Source organism: Fulmarus glacialis, unplaced genomic scaffold (assembly GCF_000690835.1).
Source record: "Fulmarus glacialis isolate BGI_N327 unplaced genomic scaffold, ASM69083v1 scaffold847, whole genome shotgun sequence".
Classification (NCBI taxonomy): Eukaryota; Metazoa; Chordata; class Aves; order Procellariiformes; family Procellariidae; genus Fulmarus; species Fulmarus glacialis.
In genome coordinates this window covers 21,751-38,680 of record NW_009221054.1, presented here as the reverse complement: position 1 = coordinate 38,680, position 16,930 = coordinate 21,751, and the positions used below count along the sequence as shown (strand labels likewise).

Here is a 16,930-nt window from a genome sequence, read left to right as displayed (position 1 = left end):
TGAGTGGGGGAGGTTGGAATGAATTTACATAAAATAAAATTTAAAAAAAGAAAAAAAAAAAGAAAAAAGTTGAAAATGAACTGTCGGGATCAAAGTTAAGGAGGTTGTGTATGTTTCAATTTTTTTTTTTTTTTTTTTTACATTAAAAATGTGTGGCTGAAACAGCTAATGCCAATACACTGATCATTAAGACCTTATTAAGAATCTTTTTGATCTTTCCTTTTTCTGTAGTCAACTTGCTTTCATTGACCATTTTCTAATAGTTGATATTCTGAGCCTGCCAGTACTATTTTTATTTATTCTTTTTTGGTGGTGGTTTTTTTTTTTTTTGCCATCTTCTCTGAAATGATCCCTTCTCTACCTGCAGCGGACTGAAATTCCTAGGAAATACACGGCAACTATCTGGATTACATCTTGATCTAGGAATGATGTACTTCCTACCAATCTTATTTAGACCTTTTGTGAACACAGATGTATGTAGAAATACACATGAAAATTATTTAGGTTATATTTAGTGTGTTTTTATATAAACATGAAACAACATAACTGTTCAGTTTTTCTGAATTATTATTCTAGGATCAAGACAACCTTTAATCCAACAGTCTCAGCCTCCACCTTATTCATCACCTAGAGATGTTCCCCCAGACATATTGTTAGATTCTCCAGAAAGAAAGCAAAAGAAACAAAAGAAAATGAAGTTAGGCAAGGATGAAAAAGACCAGACTGAAAAAGCTGCAATGTATGATATCATTAGTTCTCCTTCCAAGGACTCCACTAAGCTTACATTAAGACTCTCTCGTGTAAGATCTTCGGATATGGACCAGCAGGATGATATGCTTTCTGGTTTGGAAAACAGCAGTGTGTCAGAGGGTGATATTCCTTTTAATGTGCAGTACCCAGGACAGACTTCTAAAACACCCGTTACTCCACAGGATGTTAACCGCCCACTAAACGCTGCTCAGTGTTTGCCGCAGCATGAACAGACAGCTTTCCTTCAGGCACAACAAGTGCCTGTTTTACAACAGAACACTTCAGTTGCTGCAAAACAACCTCAAACTCCTGTGGTACAGACACAGCAACAGGTTTCGCAACAAGGAACTATAACGTCATATGATGAAGTAGAATTGGATGCATTGGCTGAAATTGAGCGGATAGAACGTGAATCAGCTATTGAAAGGGAGCGATTTTCAAAAGAAGTGCAAGATAAAGGTAAAAGGATTGTGCGTGTGTATACACTATATATAATATAAATATATATATATGTGCATATAAAACCCATATATATATATATAAAAACTTCCTGTTATTGTCACATAGTTCAATTCTGTTTACTCAGTGTAGGTTCTTCTATGACATTCATCTCCATTCCCCTCCAACAATGAACTGTAATCTCTCATATATGCATATTTTTGATATCTGGTATTCTTTATTTGGGGTCTTAATGGATAGAAAGTGAAGTTCTTATGTTTCAAAATTCTTTTTAAGCTACTCTTATTTTGAACCATGAGACTGAATGAAGAACAATTGACGTGGTGTATAATTTCTAAAATTCCAGCAGTACCATAAGTCAAAATTTGTAGTAAGTTTTGGTAGTTGAATTATTAATTAACTCTCCATGTTGCCTAATTTAAGAAAATACAGGAAAACTCTTTTATCCCATTTCTATTCATATCCCCGTTTGAACCTAATATGAAGGAGGTGTTAGATTAAAATCACATCTATTCTTTTAAAGGCAGTATATATTGGGTAATATATACTACTATGTTGTCTCCAACGTTTGTTCAACTGGATATTCATTATTACGTAGGCATTACAAGCTTTAGAGAACTACCATATATCTATATGGTCTCTAGCACAGAACCAGATGAGCCTCTGAAATGTTTTGTTTTTACTTCAGTAGCTGTACTGGTTGTCTTAACTGATTTCATTGAATATATCCTCTCTGGATTTTTTTGTTTTGTTTTGTTTTTTCTGTTGTTAACTGGTTTGAAGGTCTTGGGCTTCAGAAATCTTAAAAGTAGATGCAAAGCCCACATGTAAATCTTGAAGATAAGATGTATTTTATAGATTCGATAGTGGTAGGTTAACATAAGTATTTTTCAAAAGCTTCCTCTGCACTTCGTTTAACTTATGAGAAAAAATCTTTTATAGTATAATGCTAATTTATTAGATACTCCCAAGAAAAATCTTGCAGAGTGAAAATCAGTGAAAATTCTGATTTTGGAAGTTCATAGGTGAAAATGGTTAATTTTGGACATACTTGCATGGACACAACTGAATTTACGTACAGTTTGGGTCTTTAACCAGCAGAGAGAGCACAAATTTTCTCCCTGTTCAAAGATTTTTTTTCTGTTTTTAAAGAAGCCGAGGGGGGGTGGGGGAGAGGAGAGAGAGAGAGAGAGAGTTTATGTGTGTGTGTGTGTTTCCAAATGTGGTTGTTGCAATTACTAAAATGTTTAACTTCTTAGATATTTCTTATTTGGTAACTAAATCAAGTCTTTTTATGAAACATTGTTTGTGAATATATGGAGAAAATGTGTGCTCACCTCAAAAGAGATCTCTACCGTCTTTAATTTTAATTTAGTGAAATGAGGAATTTGTTACTTTGCTTAAATCTCTTCTACTAATTTTACAGTTATTGATGGAGAGCTTGTGGTTTGTCTCCTAATACTTCAAAAGCTACTTTTATATCCACACACTTCAAGTAGAAACTCCAGCGCGTTTTAGCTGAGAAGCATCTGGAAAAATGCACTGTATTTCTGATGGTGCACAGCAGCCTTCAAACACTTAAAGCAAGACTAAAGCACACTTTTTCTTTTGTTCTGGCTTTCAGGAAATGTTGAGCATTAGCTGTGAAGTTTTTTTTACCATAATTACATAGCCACAGGCAGAGTCTGATTTCTTTCTTTTGGGGAAAGGAGTGATTTTTATAGAATGTGATTTCACCCCTTCACCACTGCTCAATAACCATATTTCCAAATAAGGATTCCAACCTTATGCTTCCCTTCTACCTGCATCCTATGGCAGGTCTCAGTTCTTCCTGAGTTCCTGCAATTGCTATGAATTAGGTGCAAAAGTTGCTGCCTTATATTGGGACAAATGATCACCATTTTTTCACTGGTGGTAAGTTGTTCCTATGCTAGGCAGCAGCTCTTTTCACTTTGGCTGCTGAGGTTTCAGCCATGAATGAATAGTATTGAGTAGAAGGATTTTTAGCAGTCTTGGGACAGACTTCCTGAAAAGCTCTTACCTTGGAGAAATACGGTTCTTATTTTTTGGTAATGCTTTTGCCATTGCTTGTAAGTTTGTACTGTGTCTAAAAGTTGATACACTCTGGGATTGTTCTAGTTATAGCTGTTTGGTTTGGTGTGACTGCAGGAGGAAGCTTCCTCTGTTGTTCCTATGGGAATATGTCTGTTAGAAAAATACCCAATAACTCCTAAATATGTCATTCATTTTTGTGAAGCTGCTTACTGTATTTATGCAAAAGCCTGGCGTTTGTGCATTTTAGTACATATACTGTATCTTTAGATCACATTATGTCAAGAAAATAGTGTGATTGTAGCAAGTTCTAGGTCTAATTAGAACAGCAATGCATAGTGCTAGCTGATGCTTTACAATAGCAAGCGTCCCTCCAGAGACCTTACTCAAGATGCTAGCACATGCTAAAATCTGCATGAAAGCATCTTTGCTGCTTTTTTAATCAAGGCATGGGAATACATATTACAGTTGCACTACACTTTCTGTGTAGGCACATGTTGTCTTCCATAAATTATTTTGAGTAGCATTGTACTCGCAAGTTTTGGTAGAAGATTAGTGGTCCCTTCTGTCCTTTTTTTTATTCCCTATAATACTATGCCTCATCAAAGGTTTTCAGATGCTTTCTTTTGAACAGTAAGGCTTTGGTTGCATATGACATGTTCTTCCTGAGGCTTGGAACCAGTAGTGTCGTGGAACTGTTTATTCCAGAGGAGATGCAGAGATTTTTTTGGGGGGTGTTCTTGCTAAAAATTATACAACTGCTACACTTGTCTAAGACAATGCTAAGGTCTTTTTTATTTAATGCTGAGGTCCTTTTATAATGTTTGGTACAGGTGGGAAATGGGCATTGGAGCCCTTTGGTAATTATTAGCACTTTCTGTAATAAATCGTTAATTCTAACAAAACTGTTAAAATATTTGTCTTCCACCAAAGTCTCTCAAAGTGGGAGGCAGTCTCTGTTTCAGAGGTGGAACTAACACAGGGTGTTACAGAAGTGCCTTCTTCTTTGAAAAGCCGCATATCTTTCTGGAGCCTGATTGTCATGCTTTTGCTTTCTGAAAAAGGAATTCTTAGTGCAAAAATCACTAATGCAAAATCTGGCATATTTGACCTAGTGCATGTCAGATTTGCATAAGGAGTGGTTTTATAATAAAGACCTTTTGCCTCATATCTGAGTACTTTTCAGAGCTCTGTTTTTATAATTCTATCCTTTTGGTCTGTTTGGATCTTGGATTATATGGTCTTTTCATCATGATAGAGTTTGAAAAACTTGTTTTTTGTCCTTGTCCTCTGTGTGGAAGGACAAGAGTCCATCTACTTTTTCCATCTTCCTGCTTTTTCCATCAAGGAAGTCTCTCTGTATTGATTAATTTTGCAAGTAATTTGTCTGTATCTATTAATGAAAGGAATAGTTGGAGATTTTGGAGATCAAGGCACTTGGCACCAGAAGTTACATTCTAATACATCTATTATTTTTAATAGCCTCAGAACAAACAAATCAATCCATGGTACATGACATACCTCAGGTCTTCAGTTCCTATTGCCCCCTCTCACGATGGACTCTCTATCCTTATCAGATACAAGTTGTCAATCAATAGGAGATCATATCTTTTCTTTTGAAAGGATGTGTAGTATTACAGATAGATCTGGCTATTATTTATCAGGACTCAGATTATCTGAGTTGGAAAAAAAGTGATTTGGAAGGGCTGATACAGAAAGGGATTATCTTTTTCCACAACAATCAACAAGTGGACGATCCTCTACTCAGGTGCATTGTGATATTTTGATAATGTAATTTCTTTAAAAAGGTAATGAAGCTTCACACGCACTTTCTTCTCTTCTAATCACTGTCAGTAGTCACATTTCCTGAACTACTTGGTGCTGTTGAATACTTTTGAAAAAAGTAGACGTCCATATTCTGAACCTATTTTGTTCACTTAACTGGAATTGTGCTTTGTTCACATTCTGAAGTTAACTACTCCAAGACAGTACAGAAAATCCTGTCGAGTTTTAGAAAATTATGTCCCAGGAATTTCTGTTCTTCTCAGGAATCTTTTTTTCCTTGGGTGGGAAGGGGGATGTTGAGGGAGAAATTTCATTTTGGTAACATCAGTTCTTTGCATTAACTCGTGCTTTGCCACTGTTCAGATACAAGTGTGTAATTTTTGTGTATAGTCAAGTAGTTCAAAGCTAGTCATTCACTTTCAGTCTAAACCTTTCCTAGAACATTACATTAAGTTCTTCCTTTTCTTCAAGATTTAGACCTGCTACTGAATTAATTTTCAGGTTCAAGGTTTATACCTCAAGATATTTCATGTTTTTCTAAAAACCCCAAATACTGTGAATCAAAAATATTTAAAATATTAACGTTAAAAGGAGCTCTCAGTCTTCTAGGAATGGGAAAAGGAAAAAAAACCTTGAAAATTTATTGAAAAAACAGAAAGTAACTCATCTTTTTTCAGACACTCTTTTTCAAATTGCTTTAGTTTTTTATTTTATTCAGATTTGCTAAATTTTAATTTGAACTCTTCCATACATAGTATTCTGTGTTCACTGTTAGATTTTAGGCTACTTCAAAGACACTTTTACATAATGCAGCTGTCTTAACAGATTAAGGAGTTCTACTTTTACTTTTAAAAGGCACTGTTCTCTGGAGTTTGTGAGAAGAGTAATGAAATCATTAATCACTAACCATTTCATTGGGAGGCTAATATTTTTTTTGAAACTTAAAAGCATTAGAACCATTTTTTAAATGAGACAAACCTACTCGTATCTGTGTTTTTTTCCCTATATATTTTACCTCTGAGGATCCATTTTACCCACTTCTTTGGAATCTTACTGTGGATTCTTTGAATTGGGAAGAAGTGAAGCTGTAATAACTTTATTTCCAAAAATTTGATCAGTTAGGGGGCATTTGGATGCCTGCTGTGGGCCCTTCTTTTTTTAGTTCGTTCCAAGCCCATAGCAGCAGAGACACACATCCCAAGAGTGTGAATCTGCCGGAGCAAAACTCTCAAAACTACAGTTATAGGTAAGTAACCTTTTTCTCTTACCTTTTAAGTTCTTATCCAGCTCCTCTCCCTTTCTCCCTATTACCCATCTCCCCCAAAAAGTTCCGCAAAGAGGAAACTAATAGAAGAATGCTATTAAGAATGAATAGTTTGTTTATGTCTAATTTTATGTAGCTGATTAAAGAAATGACAGAATGTGTAATTATAACCACTATATTAGCATTCATTTCCAAAAATATGTTATAGGGGTTTTATTTCCTTAAAAATGGAGCTACAAGTGTAGTCATTTGTATAGTGATTTTGCAGAAGATTACAGTCACTAATACCAAAAGATCAAGATGAAATGAGACAGTGTAAAATATAAATGATTGTGTCTCTATAAAAGATAAATGATTGTGATGTAGTAGGACAATGTGAAAATTAGGTATCGTGTAATTTATATATACAAGCTTTCATTAGGTCTGGATTTCGTAATGTGACATAATGGATGAAACTGGTACCTCATACAGCTTTCCTAAGAAAAACCAGCTTTGCAACCTCCAGTTCCTATAGATGAGAGGGTTTTGTGTGTGTGTGTGTGTGTGTTCAGACATGTTTTAAGAAAAGTAAGAGGAAGAAACTCCTTTTCTATCTAGAGAAATTGCAATGAAGTGTTGCAATGTTTCCATCTATCTAGGAAAAATTACTTTCTTTTATGTTTTTTATGAAGAGTAAAATACTGATTGAAAAACACATTTGAATAAAAAAGCAGAGGCTTTTTTTTTTAACGGCGTTTACTTTATTTTGGTGCTCTTGTGTAACATGAAATCAAATTCCCCTGTTTATCCCAGATTGTGCTTTACATAGGGTAGGACAGAAACCTGCTTTTGTAAGCAGGTGTAGAAAACAACTAAAACGTAGCAGTTTGGTAAGAAGTCTATCTTTTTTTTATCTGTAGCGTAAACTAAGATTAGAAAATTAAATATAGCTTGCATGTAGCATATGCCCTTGATTGTACCTGTTAGATGGATGGGAAGATCTATAATCCTACTTACCCAGTAATGACTTTATTTTGTGCTGGGACACAAAATATAATTTCTCTATAATGGATTTAAATCGTGATAAAGAAATGGCATGTATAATTAATAAACCTTATTAGGAGTTTAAGCCCAGCATTTCTGTAGTTCATAGTCACTCAGTTCACTCTGACATCAACCTAAGAAGACACAGATTTTTTTTTCATTATTATGCAGTATAAATGTTACTGGATCAAGTTAATTGAAGATATTTTTGAGTGCAAGGTATGATGTCAGAATAAAATCAACATCTGGAAGGGAGATTTCAAAGTCGTTGCATATTTCTAAAGTTTGCTGGTTATACAAGTGAATAAAATAATTGGATATGTTAATCTGTAAGTGATACATAAAATAAGTAGTTAATTCATTAAGTCTGCTGTTAGTGTGTTGCATTTTTCTTGTGAAATTAGGTGCTGCATTGTGTATTTCAAATTAATTGCACTTCAGGTTTTGCTCAGATATTTTAACAATTGAGTTTACAAAACTATAATTCTTCACAAAGCAATCACACAGATAAAACCCAGCATTTGTGTCAGAAAAATCTATCTCATAAATAAATTAAAATCATATTGTTTGTAAAAGCAATATTAAATTCAGAGAGGTTAAGTTACAGCTTCCAATCTCTAAACAAGTGTAGCTGCTTGATTATACTCTTCTGTAGTTCAGTTCTTGTTATTTTCTAGTGTAATATTTCTTTTGTATTACTATACTTGACAGGGAATAATGAGTTACCAGACATCCTTAAGTAGCAAAATTCATAAGATCATTTTTCATTCTCCAGTTATGGTGATTACGTTATTATTGTATTTAAGAAAACAAGCAAAACTTTACCAAAAAGAAGATTCTGAATCTGCTACACCCTAAGGCATGTCAGAGACTCCTGTAGTCTTTTTGTGTTTTGTCCTGAATGAGTTTGGACATCCCTCCTGATGGGCTTCCCTTTTGGCACAGTGACCAGAAGTTTGATAAAGTCTTTTAATGGATTGCTAAAGATCAGCAGCTGATTCTGTGAGATTCTCGGAAGTCCCTTCCTCTGGACTGCAGCAGCTGGAAGCCCTCCAGTCTCTACTTCAGAGACTTTGAAATTACGTTCTGTTGTATAAAACTTCCTCTACCAGGTTCATGACTGTACTTTCTTAGTTTCTTCTGTAGGGGAGCAAGCAGTGAGAATAAAATTTCTGACCTGAGTGTCTCCTTCAAGGGGAGGAGCTAGTACTGTGGGAATTTCTTCTACTGACGGGAAGAGTTCTCTTTGGTTGTTCTTTATTCCTTGTTTATTCCTTTTTATTCCTTGTTTATTCCTCGTTTATTGGACTATGGCTTGGGGGGGGGAGGGGTCAGGTGAGAGCAAACTCTCACGGTCAGTAATGTTCATGAAGAAGTAGAAAGATAAGAATGGATATTTGCCCTCACTCCATTGATAGGTCATCCATCAGTACCATTAAAGTAATTTTAAACCTTCCTTGTACCCAGATTAGATTAATTGGTTTAGATTCTTGTGGGCTGCAGAACACTATTGGTTGGGGGGACAGGGCGCTTGGACAACTTTAAAGAAATCTGTGAAAAATAACTAAGAAAAGAAAACAGTTGACAATAAACACAGATTTGTTATTTAGACATACAGTTATGGGTTACCTGTTGAAAATTCCTAATCTTGACTGTTAGCTTAAATAAGATAAGCTTGTAATTGGCCTCTGGCTGACTTGCCTGCGATGTTGTTAAAAAATGGAAGGTTTGACAATAGGTCATAACTGCTTAGGACTGGTATATTTGGTTTAAATTTATTCATTGCTGATTTAAACAATTCAAATAAGTGGTATTTCAAATGAGTGGAGGCATATCCAGTAATCTCTGAAGAGTGTTAGAGCTTTAAAATATAAAACTCTTAATTGTTACGCTTTAAAAAAAGAAAGTTTGTGCTGGAGTCTATCAGAATGGTTCATCCAGAACTCAGCATTAGAGTACCAGTCGTCTTTGTGGTTCTGAAGAGGAGTACATTCACATTTAACCATCTTGGATATGAAGCCTCCAATTGAATCCCTTACAAGGTGTAAATGGGGAAGTGATAATTTATCTGTTGTGTCTTTGAGATCATTCAAGATCATTCAGAAATCTCTGGATTTTAGAGTCTACCAAACAGTATTAAGAGTGGAGTGTTACCATTCTGCTAAAATGAAGCTTAGCAACCATGCACGTGGTTATTATTTAGACCTTAGATACTTACAAAAGGCCAATTTCAGTTTGCTAGGAAAAGCAGTTCTAGAAGTTTTTAGGCTATCATCCTGTTGTATTCATTTGTTGAAAGAGTTTAATCTGGGACTTAAGGCAATCATCAGGTTTGCAAGAAAGCGGTAACATCGGAGACTTCAGCACTAATGGTGTTCTGGCTGCTGCTTTGGAAAGATGTCAGGTTAAATGGAAGAATGGAGATATTTCTTTAATACAGCTCCCCTCACGCAACTGCTGTCCCTAACACTTGCTCAGCTTCCAAGCATGTCCGCTTCAGGATGGATATTCTTCAAATCATGATTGACTCGCAGTTTCAGCAGAAATGTATTTGAAGGTATCTGTGGTTATTCCAGTGCAATGTCTGTTTGCACAAAGGTTCCACAGTAATTAATGAATTTCTAAATCTGAAAGTACTCGTCATTTTGACACACAGATATTTCCAAAGATGAAGGCCACAACCTGTCTCCAGGAATACTGTTCATAAGAGGACAGGTGAAAGATAACCGCTTGGAAATCCAGTTAATCTTTTTTTCCATTTAAAACTTGTGGTTGCTGTAATGTTTTGTTTCTTGCACCACAGTGACCCATTTAATTTGACAGAAAATCTCTGCTATTTTTTAGAATAAGGTAGCTTATGATCTTGCTTTGAGTACCAAAGTACTGCCTTTTGGTGAGCATGTTGCAATGTAAAGAGAACATCCATGTGGATTTGCCAGGCCAAAAGGATAAATACATAAGAGAATAACTGGGATACAGACTGTGCTCTGAACTGTCATAGATTTGTTCAAGGAATTGAACAAAATGTAGATATATTTCGGATGTATCTACATTTTTTGGGGGGGGAAGGGGTGAATAATGTTTCTAAAAAGAAAAGAATCTGAAAACAACAAACTTGGATATCTGACCTCTGATATAGTCAGAAAGCTCTTCTGTGCCTTACTACATATTCCTTTTATTATGAAAACCGTTACAAAGAGTGAAGCAAAAAGATCCTGATCACACTTTATTGGTCTCAAGAGCTTGTGAGCCTACACATTCAGAACTGTGGCAAGCTTTGAATCTAGGTCTGCAGGATTTGAAAGAAAAGCATTGGTCTGATATTTTGGCAAAGTCCTAGATCCTGATAGTAACAAGAAATTCTACTGTCTATGGGATGAAGTGGATGAAGCTTGGATACTGATGCCTTGAAGGATACAAAATATATTTGAATGGATATTGTAAAAATTCCTAAGTTCATCTGTTCGTCAAAACCCTAAGGAGTCTTAGGACTCATGTCTTAACAAAGGTGTATGCAAACTTGCATATATTTGATTGTAAAAGAGAAGATATGAAGACATCTGTTTTCAGAGGGTAATTACTCTCTCCTCACCCCTCTGATTCTCTGTTATTATTCTCAGATAGTTCAAAGTGAGTTCAAGATTTTATAAAGCCCTTGAAGCCCAATGGTATATTTCAGCTTTCAGATTTCTGCAGCTGTCATGGCAATTTAAAAAGTTTTTGTGCTCATTCAATAGAGTTTTTTTCATTATGCTCAATGAAGATAGTGGTACTATGTACTTATCCTACCTTTTATGCCCTAGTTCAACCTGATATTTTCATATACTTGGGCCAGCTTTTTTGTCCTAGATCCAGAAATCTCATAGAGGCAAAACAGTAATGGTCAAGTCTAGTTCTGAGGATCGCCATCAAGATGCACTGGAAATATGAAGAAATCTGTGAGTAATCTGTAACTCTGTCTGCAATCACCTTGCCGTTTAGGAAAAGAAAACTTTGAAGGTGTCCCTTTCTTCTCAGATAAGATGTCAACAGATTGTCGTTATAATAACTTACTAAAACATCAGTGTTCAGTTGTCAAGAGAAATTAAGAAGGTGCATCAGAAAAGCTCTGTATTTAGAGGGAATATGTATGCCAAGTTGTGATGTGATCATCTACTTACCTGTTCTCAACTTACAATTTGATGTTTTGGATGATGAAGAACAACAGCATTTTGAGCCTGGTCAGTTACAGAAGTTCAAGCGAGAAAATTGGTCCTACTTGAATTGTTTTGGTTGTTTAATCTTGGAGCCTTCAGCATGAGGGCTCTGAAAGGTGAGTTTTGGTTGATCCAGCTACAGCTGTTTAAGGCATCACAGCTCCTGGCCATCTGCCTTGCTCTTGTAATAGGCATAGCAGAGGGAAACGTTTGCTTGGCTCTTAACTGACTCGTTCAGCCTGGTAGGTTAATGCAAACCATCTTCACTAGTGTCTTAAGGTGATGCACTGGAGAATGAAATGCGCTTGTGGAAATATGAATGTGTGTTCCTTTCTGCTACAGGTGATAACCTCAGTTAAAGGAGCGGGGCAGATAACTGATAACAGTAATGTCTTAAAGGCTACTGTTAGATCCACAATCAGAGCTTTACAGGACTTTTTCAGTGTGGCTGACATTTCTGGGTTAAAATGAAAAAGCTGACTGACTTTTTCTTAAGAACACAAGTTTCTTAATTTGTGTTTCAAAATTTAAAGAGTTTTAATTGAGAAATAAGGTAATGATGTGTGTGGATGTATGTGTATTAACATATATGTTTTTTAAAAAAAAATCAAATTTGAAACCTATTAGTCTGGAAGCTTCTATTTCATGACCATTCCTAAGACATGCCATGAAGCTCAGTGAGGTCAAAGCCCTCTTAGTCACAGGGAGAAAAAGATTTTTTGTCACTGCATGAAGGTTTCAAAAAAAATATTTGTTTTAATCAGTAGTGTTGGGAAATTAATCTATATGAGTTCTCATATGAATCCAACAGTTGCTGTAGTACAGAAAAAGCAAAAATCTCCATGCTAAAAAGCTGCACCTTTGATTTGGCAAATTTATTTTACTTCACATGTCTATCATAAAGTTGGCAGGCGTTCCTATAGGTGTTTGTTGAACTTTGAAAAGTTCTTGATTTGCAGTTGACCAGTTTCTGCATGGAGTTTATTGTATCTGTCTTTACTGTCTTCCGGCCATTAAATGTTGTTCATAATTTTGGAGTTTTAGGAAGTTAGAGATGTACAAATAGATTTAAGAATGTTACTGATGGGGAAAAAAGTCTGTTCACATCACTGGAATTGATCATGTTACTACTTGTTACTGTGTTCTAATGTTAATTTTGGAGATGATTCTTCAAAGTTTTAATTTTTCTAAATAAGAATCTTATACAAATATAGAAGAAATTAGAAGTCATGTGTTATAATTCTGGGTTACAATTTGAGAGGGTGGTGGGTTTTTTTTCCTTGGAGTTTATTTCCTTATTCCTTGATTGCATCCTCCTCACCATTCATTCTCCTGCTCCCAAAAAGAGAGCTGTCTCATTGCATCTGGTGTCACAGATCTAGGCACCACAAGTCTAGGCAGAAAATAGTTATTTTTCTTATATTGCATTTGTGGTCTAGACATTTTGACAATAGATGTACAACAGAATTTCCAACCTATGTTTAGTCATTCCTTAGACTTAAAGTCATATTCCCTGATTACAGAGAAAATAATGGATTTTTTGACAAATTACGCAATGATAGTTGAGAAATGAGAATATAAGCCTTAGCGTAGGTAGGGCTTTTGGTTTTCATGGCAGAAATTAATTTTACTTTAGAGTACCATGTTGGTAATATAAATAGATTGTAGTTCAGATGAGTAGAACATACTATTTTGGATACTTCCATGTGCTTCTCATTTCTACGAATTCTACCAAATTACAGGGTGTGTGGTTGGCTCACTTTATTTTTCTGTATTCTATTGTTAATGTTTTTTTAGTATAAACTGAAAGGCTTATTGCAGAGTCAAGCTTTTGACACTACATAAAATTATCACTGAACTTTTATTTCATCCATGAAAAGCATTATGGTTGCAAAGGGAAAATACTCAAGCTTTTAAGTGTGTAGTGGCCCCCCACCTAATATATATGTGTTATGGTATAGACTCCAACTCTTGGTGTACTGCTTAGCTTCAGAGAAAAGCATGGAGTCTTGGAGTTATTTTAATAATTTTTGTTCATTGTTTGTGTGTTCCCTGGCTAAAATATGTGTGAAGTCCAACTGATGCACTGAACCAAGTAGGGAGAACGTCTGTTTTAATCATTGCAGATCCTTGCTTAGTTCATGTATAATGAAGCAGGCTGAATCTGCAGAAGAGAATCTCTTATAGTAGTATTCCTCAACAAGCAGTTGTGGAGGTGCACCTTAACTTTGTCTTTGCAGACTTCTGCTTCAAGCGTAATTTATTAGTTTGGGTTTTTTTAAACCTTTTTTTTGGTCTTTATGTATTGTAGCTGCTTTATTAGGTGGTTCTCTTGGGAATTATATAGGGACTTTGATTTCATATGTTTTGAGGGTGGTTTTTTTTAATTATTAATTGGCACCCGTGGTGGTCTGACAATGAATGATAGTCTGAATACATTAAAAAGTATTAGCTAGAGAAGTTCTATTCTTGCTTTTAAATTCAATGGATTTTATTGTGTGTGCACATACATGCTGAGGAGGATTAATTTGTGGGAGTGGAGGGGAATGGAACATTCTTGCTTAGACATTTATCAGTTTATATATATAATCTGTGATTTTTGTCTTTTTAACTTGCAGATAAACCTCTGAAGAAGCGAAAACAAGAAAACAAACCACAGGAGGCTGGAGGTGCTACTGGAGGAAATAGATCAGCTTCTCAGGAGACAGGTTCTGCAGGAAATGGGGCGAGGCCAGCATTGATGGTTAGTATTGATCTGCAGCAAGCAGGAAGAGTGGACTCTCAGGCAACAGTAACTCAGGATTTGGACACCATCAAAAAACCTGAAGAAATAAAGCAGTATAACGACGGGTTTGTGTGTGTTCCCCAAGAAGACACTGTTGGAGTTCTTAAATTTAAACCTGAAAACCACCCTGAGATTTTTAGGAAAAAGTCAGACTTTGAGTCTCAAAAGACGGATATCCAGCAAAATGAAAACAGACAAATGGAATTTCAGCAAAATGAGAGCAGACGGTTGGAAAGTAAACACGAGAACAAACAGTTAGAAGCTAAACATGAAAGCAAGCATGAAAGCAGACAAATGGAAGTGAAACAAAATGAGAACAGGCAGACAGAATCAAAACAAAATGAGAGCAGGCAAATGGAGATGAAACAAAATGAGGGAAAACAAAATAATGGCAAACAGGAAATAAGGCAGCGGCCCGAAACGCCAAAACAGAAGAGTGAAGGCAGGCCCGAAACACCAAAACAGAAGAGTGAAGGCAGGCCCGAAACGCCGAAACAGAAGAGTGAAGGCAGGCCTGAAACACCAAAACACAGACATGATAATAGGAGGGACTCCAGTAAACCATTATCAGATAAGAAAATTGAGATATCTAGGCATAAACTAGATGTGAAATCTGATCCTTCAAGGGTAAAACCTGAAAGTAGATCTGATCCAACAAAACAAAGGCCTGATGGGCGTTCAGTTTCTGATACACTGAGGCGTGACCATGATAGCCTTAAACAAAGATCTGAGGACAGGGGGGAGTCAGAGAGATACAGAGGAGATCCATCCAAGATTAGAAGGCCTGAATATTTGAGATCCTCAAACAAAAATGAACATGATTCTAAGCATGGTATTAAATCTGATGGTTCAAAACCTGAGAAATTTGAAAGGAAACATAGGCATGAGTCTGGTGAATCAAGGGAAAGGTTTTCTTCTGGGGATCAGAAATCAAGACCTGACAGCCCTCGTATTAAACAGGAAGGTAAAGGAGATTCTAGTAAATCAAGACCTGATAAACCTGGTTTTAAATCACCCAACAGCAAGGATGAACGAAGGACAGATGGTAATAAGAGTAAAGTAGATAGTAATAAAGCACATGCTGACAATAAAGCAGAGTTTCCCAGTTACTTGTTGGGGGCAAGATCTGGCGCATTGAAACATTTTGTTATTCCAAAAATCAAGCGGGATAAAGATGGCAATGTTACTCAGGAGTCAAGGAAAACTGAATTTAGAGGTGAACAGAAGGACAAAGTAGAGAAGATTGGGCTAGTTGAAGATCTAAATAAAGGAGCTAAGCCTGTAGTTGTCCTTCAAAAGCTTTCTTTGGATGATGTGCAGAAATTTATTAAGGATAGAGAAGATAAATCAAGGGGCTCTTGTTTTAAACCTAATAAGAACAAGTCATCTAAATCTAATAAAGGTAAGATTTTTTTAATATTAATTGTATTATATCTTTTACATTCCTGTTCTTTTAGATTTGCTACTTCTGTGGTTAGAAATGAAACACAAACATTTGAGGGTTAATTTATGTGCTTGCTTATATGGTGATTTTGGGGAACAAAGTGAAACTCATCTACGGGCTTGTAGTTTTTGGAAATCTTGCTACAATGTACCTGAAATGATTCATGTACTCTAGTGCAAGTATCTAATGTGGGAACACTTAAATGGTCATAAGCTGTATTTCAGCTACATTAGTTTGACCTGGTAATTTCTCCAGTGAAATGTAACTGCTGTGTGTATGATTTAAACTGGTTAAATGCGTCTGTATAAGGGACTGGTACTACTGTAACTAAATCAGTGTAGCTGGAGTGGTGGGAAATACTATGTATACAAGCCTTAAGATTCTTTTATGTTTTTAATTGGAACTGAAATGTGGTTTTCCAAGGCATGTTTTGACATGATGCAATAAGAACGCACTGACAAAGTCCCATCTGCCTCTTTTACACTATAAATACAACTCTGTTGGGGAGCCTCCACACTTGAGGCTGTGTGACAATAAGCTTAAAAAGAGATTCTGCCTTTAGGAGAATTCAGACATCATTGTTTTTAGGGTCCGTTGAATGGAGAAAGAGGAAAGGAACTGGTAAACAATTGGCTGGCGTTTTCAAATGCGTAATAATAGGGACAGGAAATAATTCAGGTAGTTTGTAGGTTTGATACTTGGTTGATTATCTCTTCTGCAGATTTAACACTTGTTTAATAAAATTGCTTTTCTTCTTGGTGCTCTAATTTTGGCTGCTTTGGTTTCAGAGCGAAGTAGATCATATCACATTGTGAAATCAATGTTACTAACTGGTCAGGATTAATTTCTCTTTTATTGCTTAGCATTTAAAGCATTTAAATTTCTTACATAGTTATGTTGATAGAGTTGTCATGTCTCAAAATAGACAAATCATGTGGCAGGATTGAGGATTTCAGCTGTATACAGGATGATTTATGAATGCATTTCCAGGTATATAATGAATTCAAGATTAAAATGTTTTCTTACATAGTTGATCTGATAAGAAATAGTGTAGAAATCATCTTTGTGAATGTATAACTACGTTTATGTGCACGTATACAGAGGTGATATCTGTATAATGAATTTATTGTGTTACATGTGTTCTCTATCTACTAACCTGTTTGTATTAACTC

The 16,930-nt window shown here is 35.7% G+C and overlaps 1 protein-coding gene across 1 annotated transcript in view; it reads left to right on the top strand.

Moving 5' to 3' along the window:
* LOC104079046 (nipped-B-like protein) overlaps positions 1-16,930 on the top strand; it is a gene marked incomplete at its 3' end in the record, with an annotated part of 121,114 nt that overhangs the window by 83,815 nt on the left and 20,369 nt on the right. The window contains exons 9-10 of the mRNA XM_009580928.1: positions 577-1,209; positions 14,148-15,716. Of these exons, the coding sequence (XP_009579223.1) occupies positions 577-1,209; positions 14,148-15,716 (2,202 nt within the window). The remainder of the gene's footprint in view (positions 1-576; positions 1,210-14,147; positions 15,717-16,930) is intronic.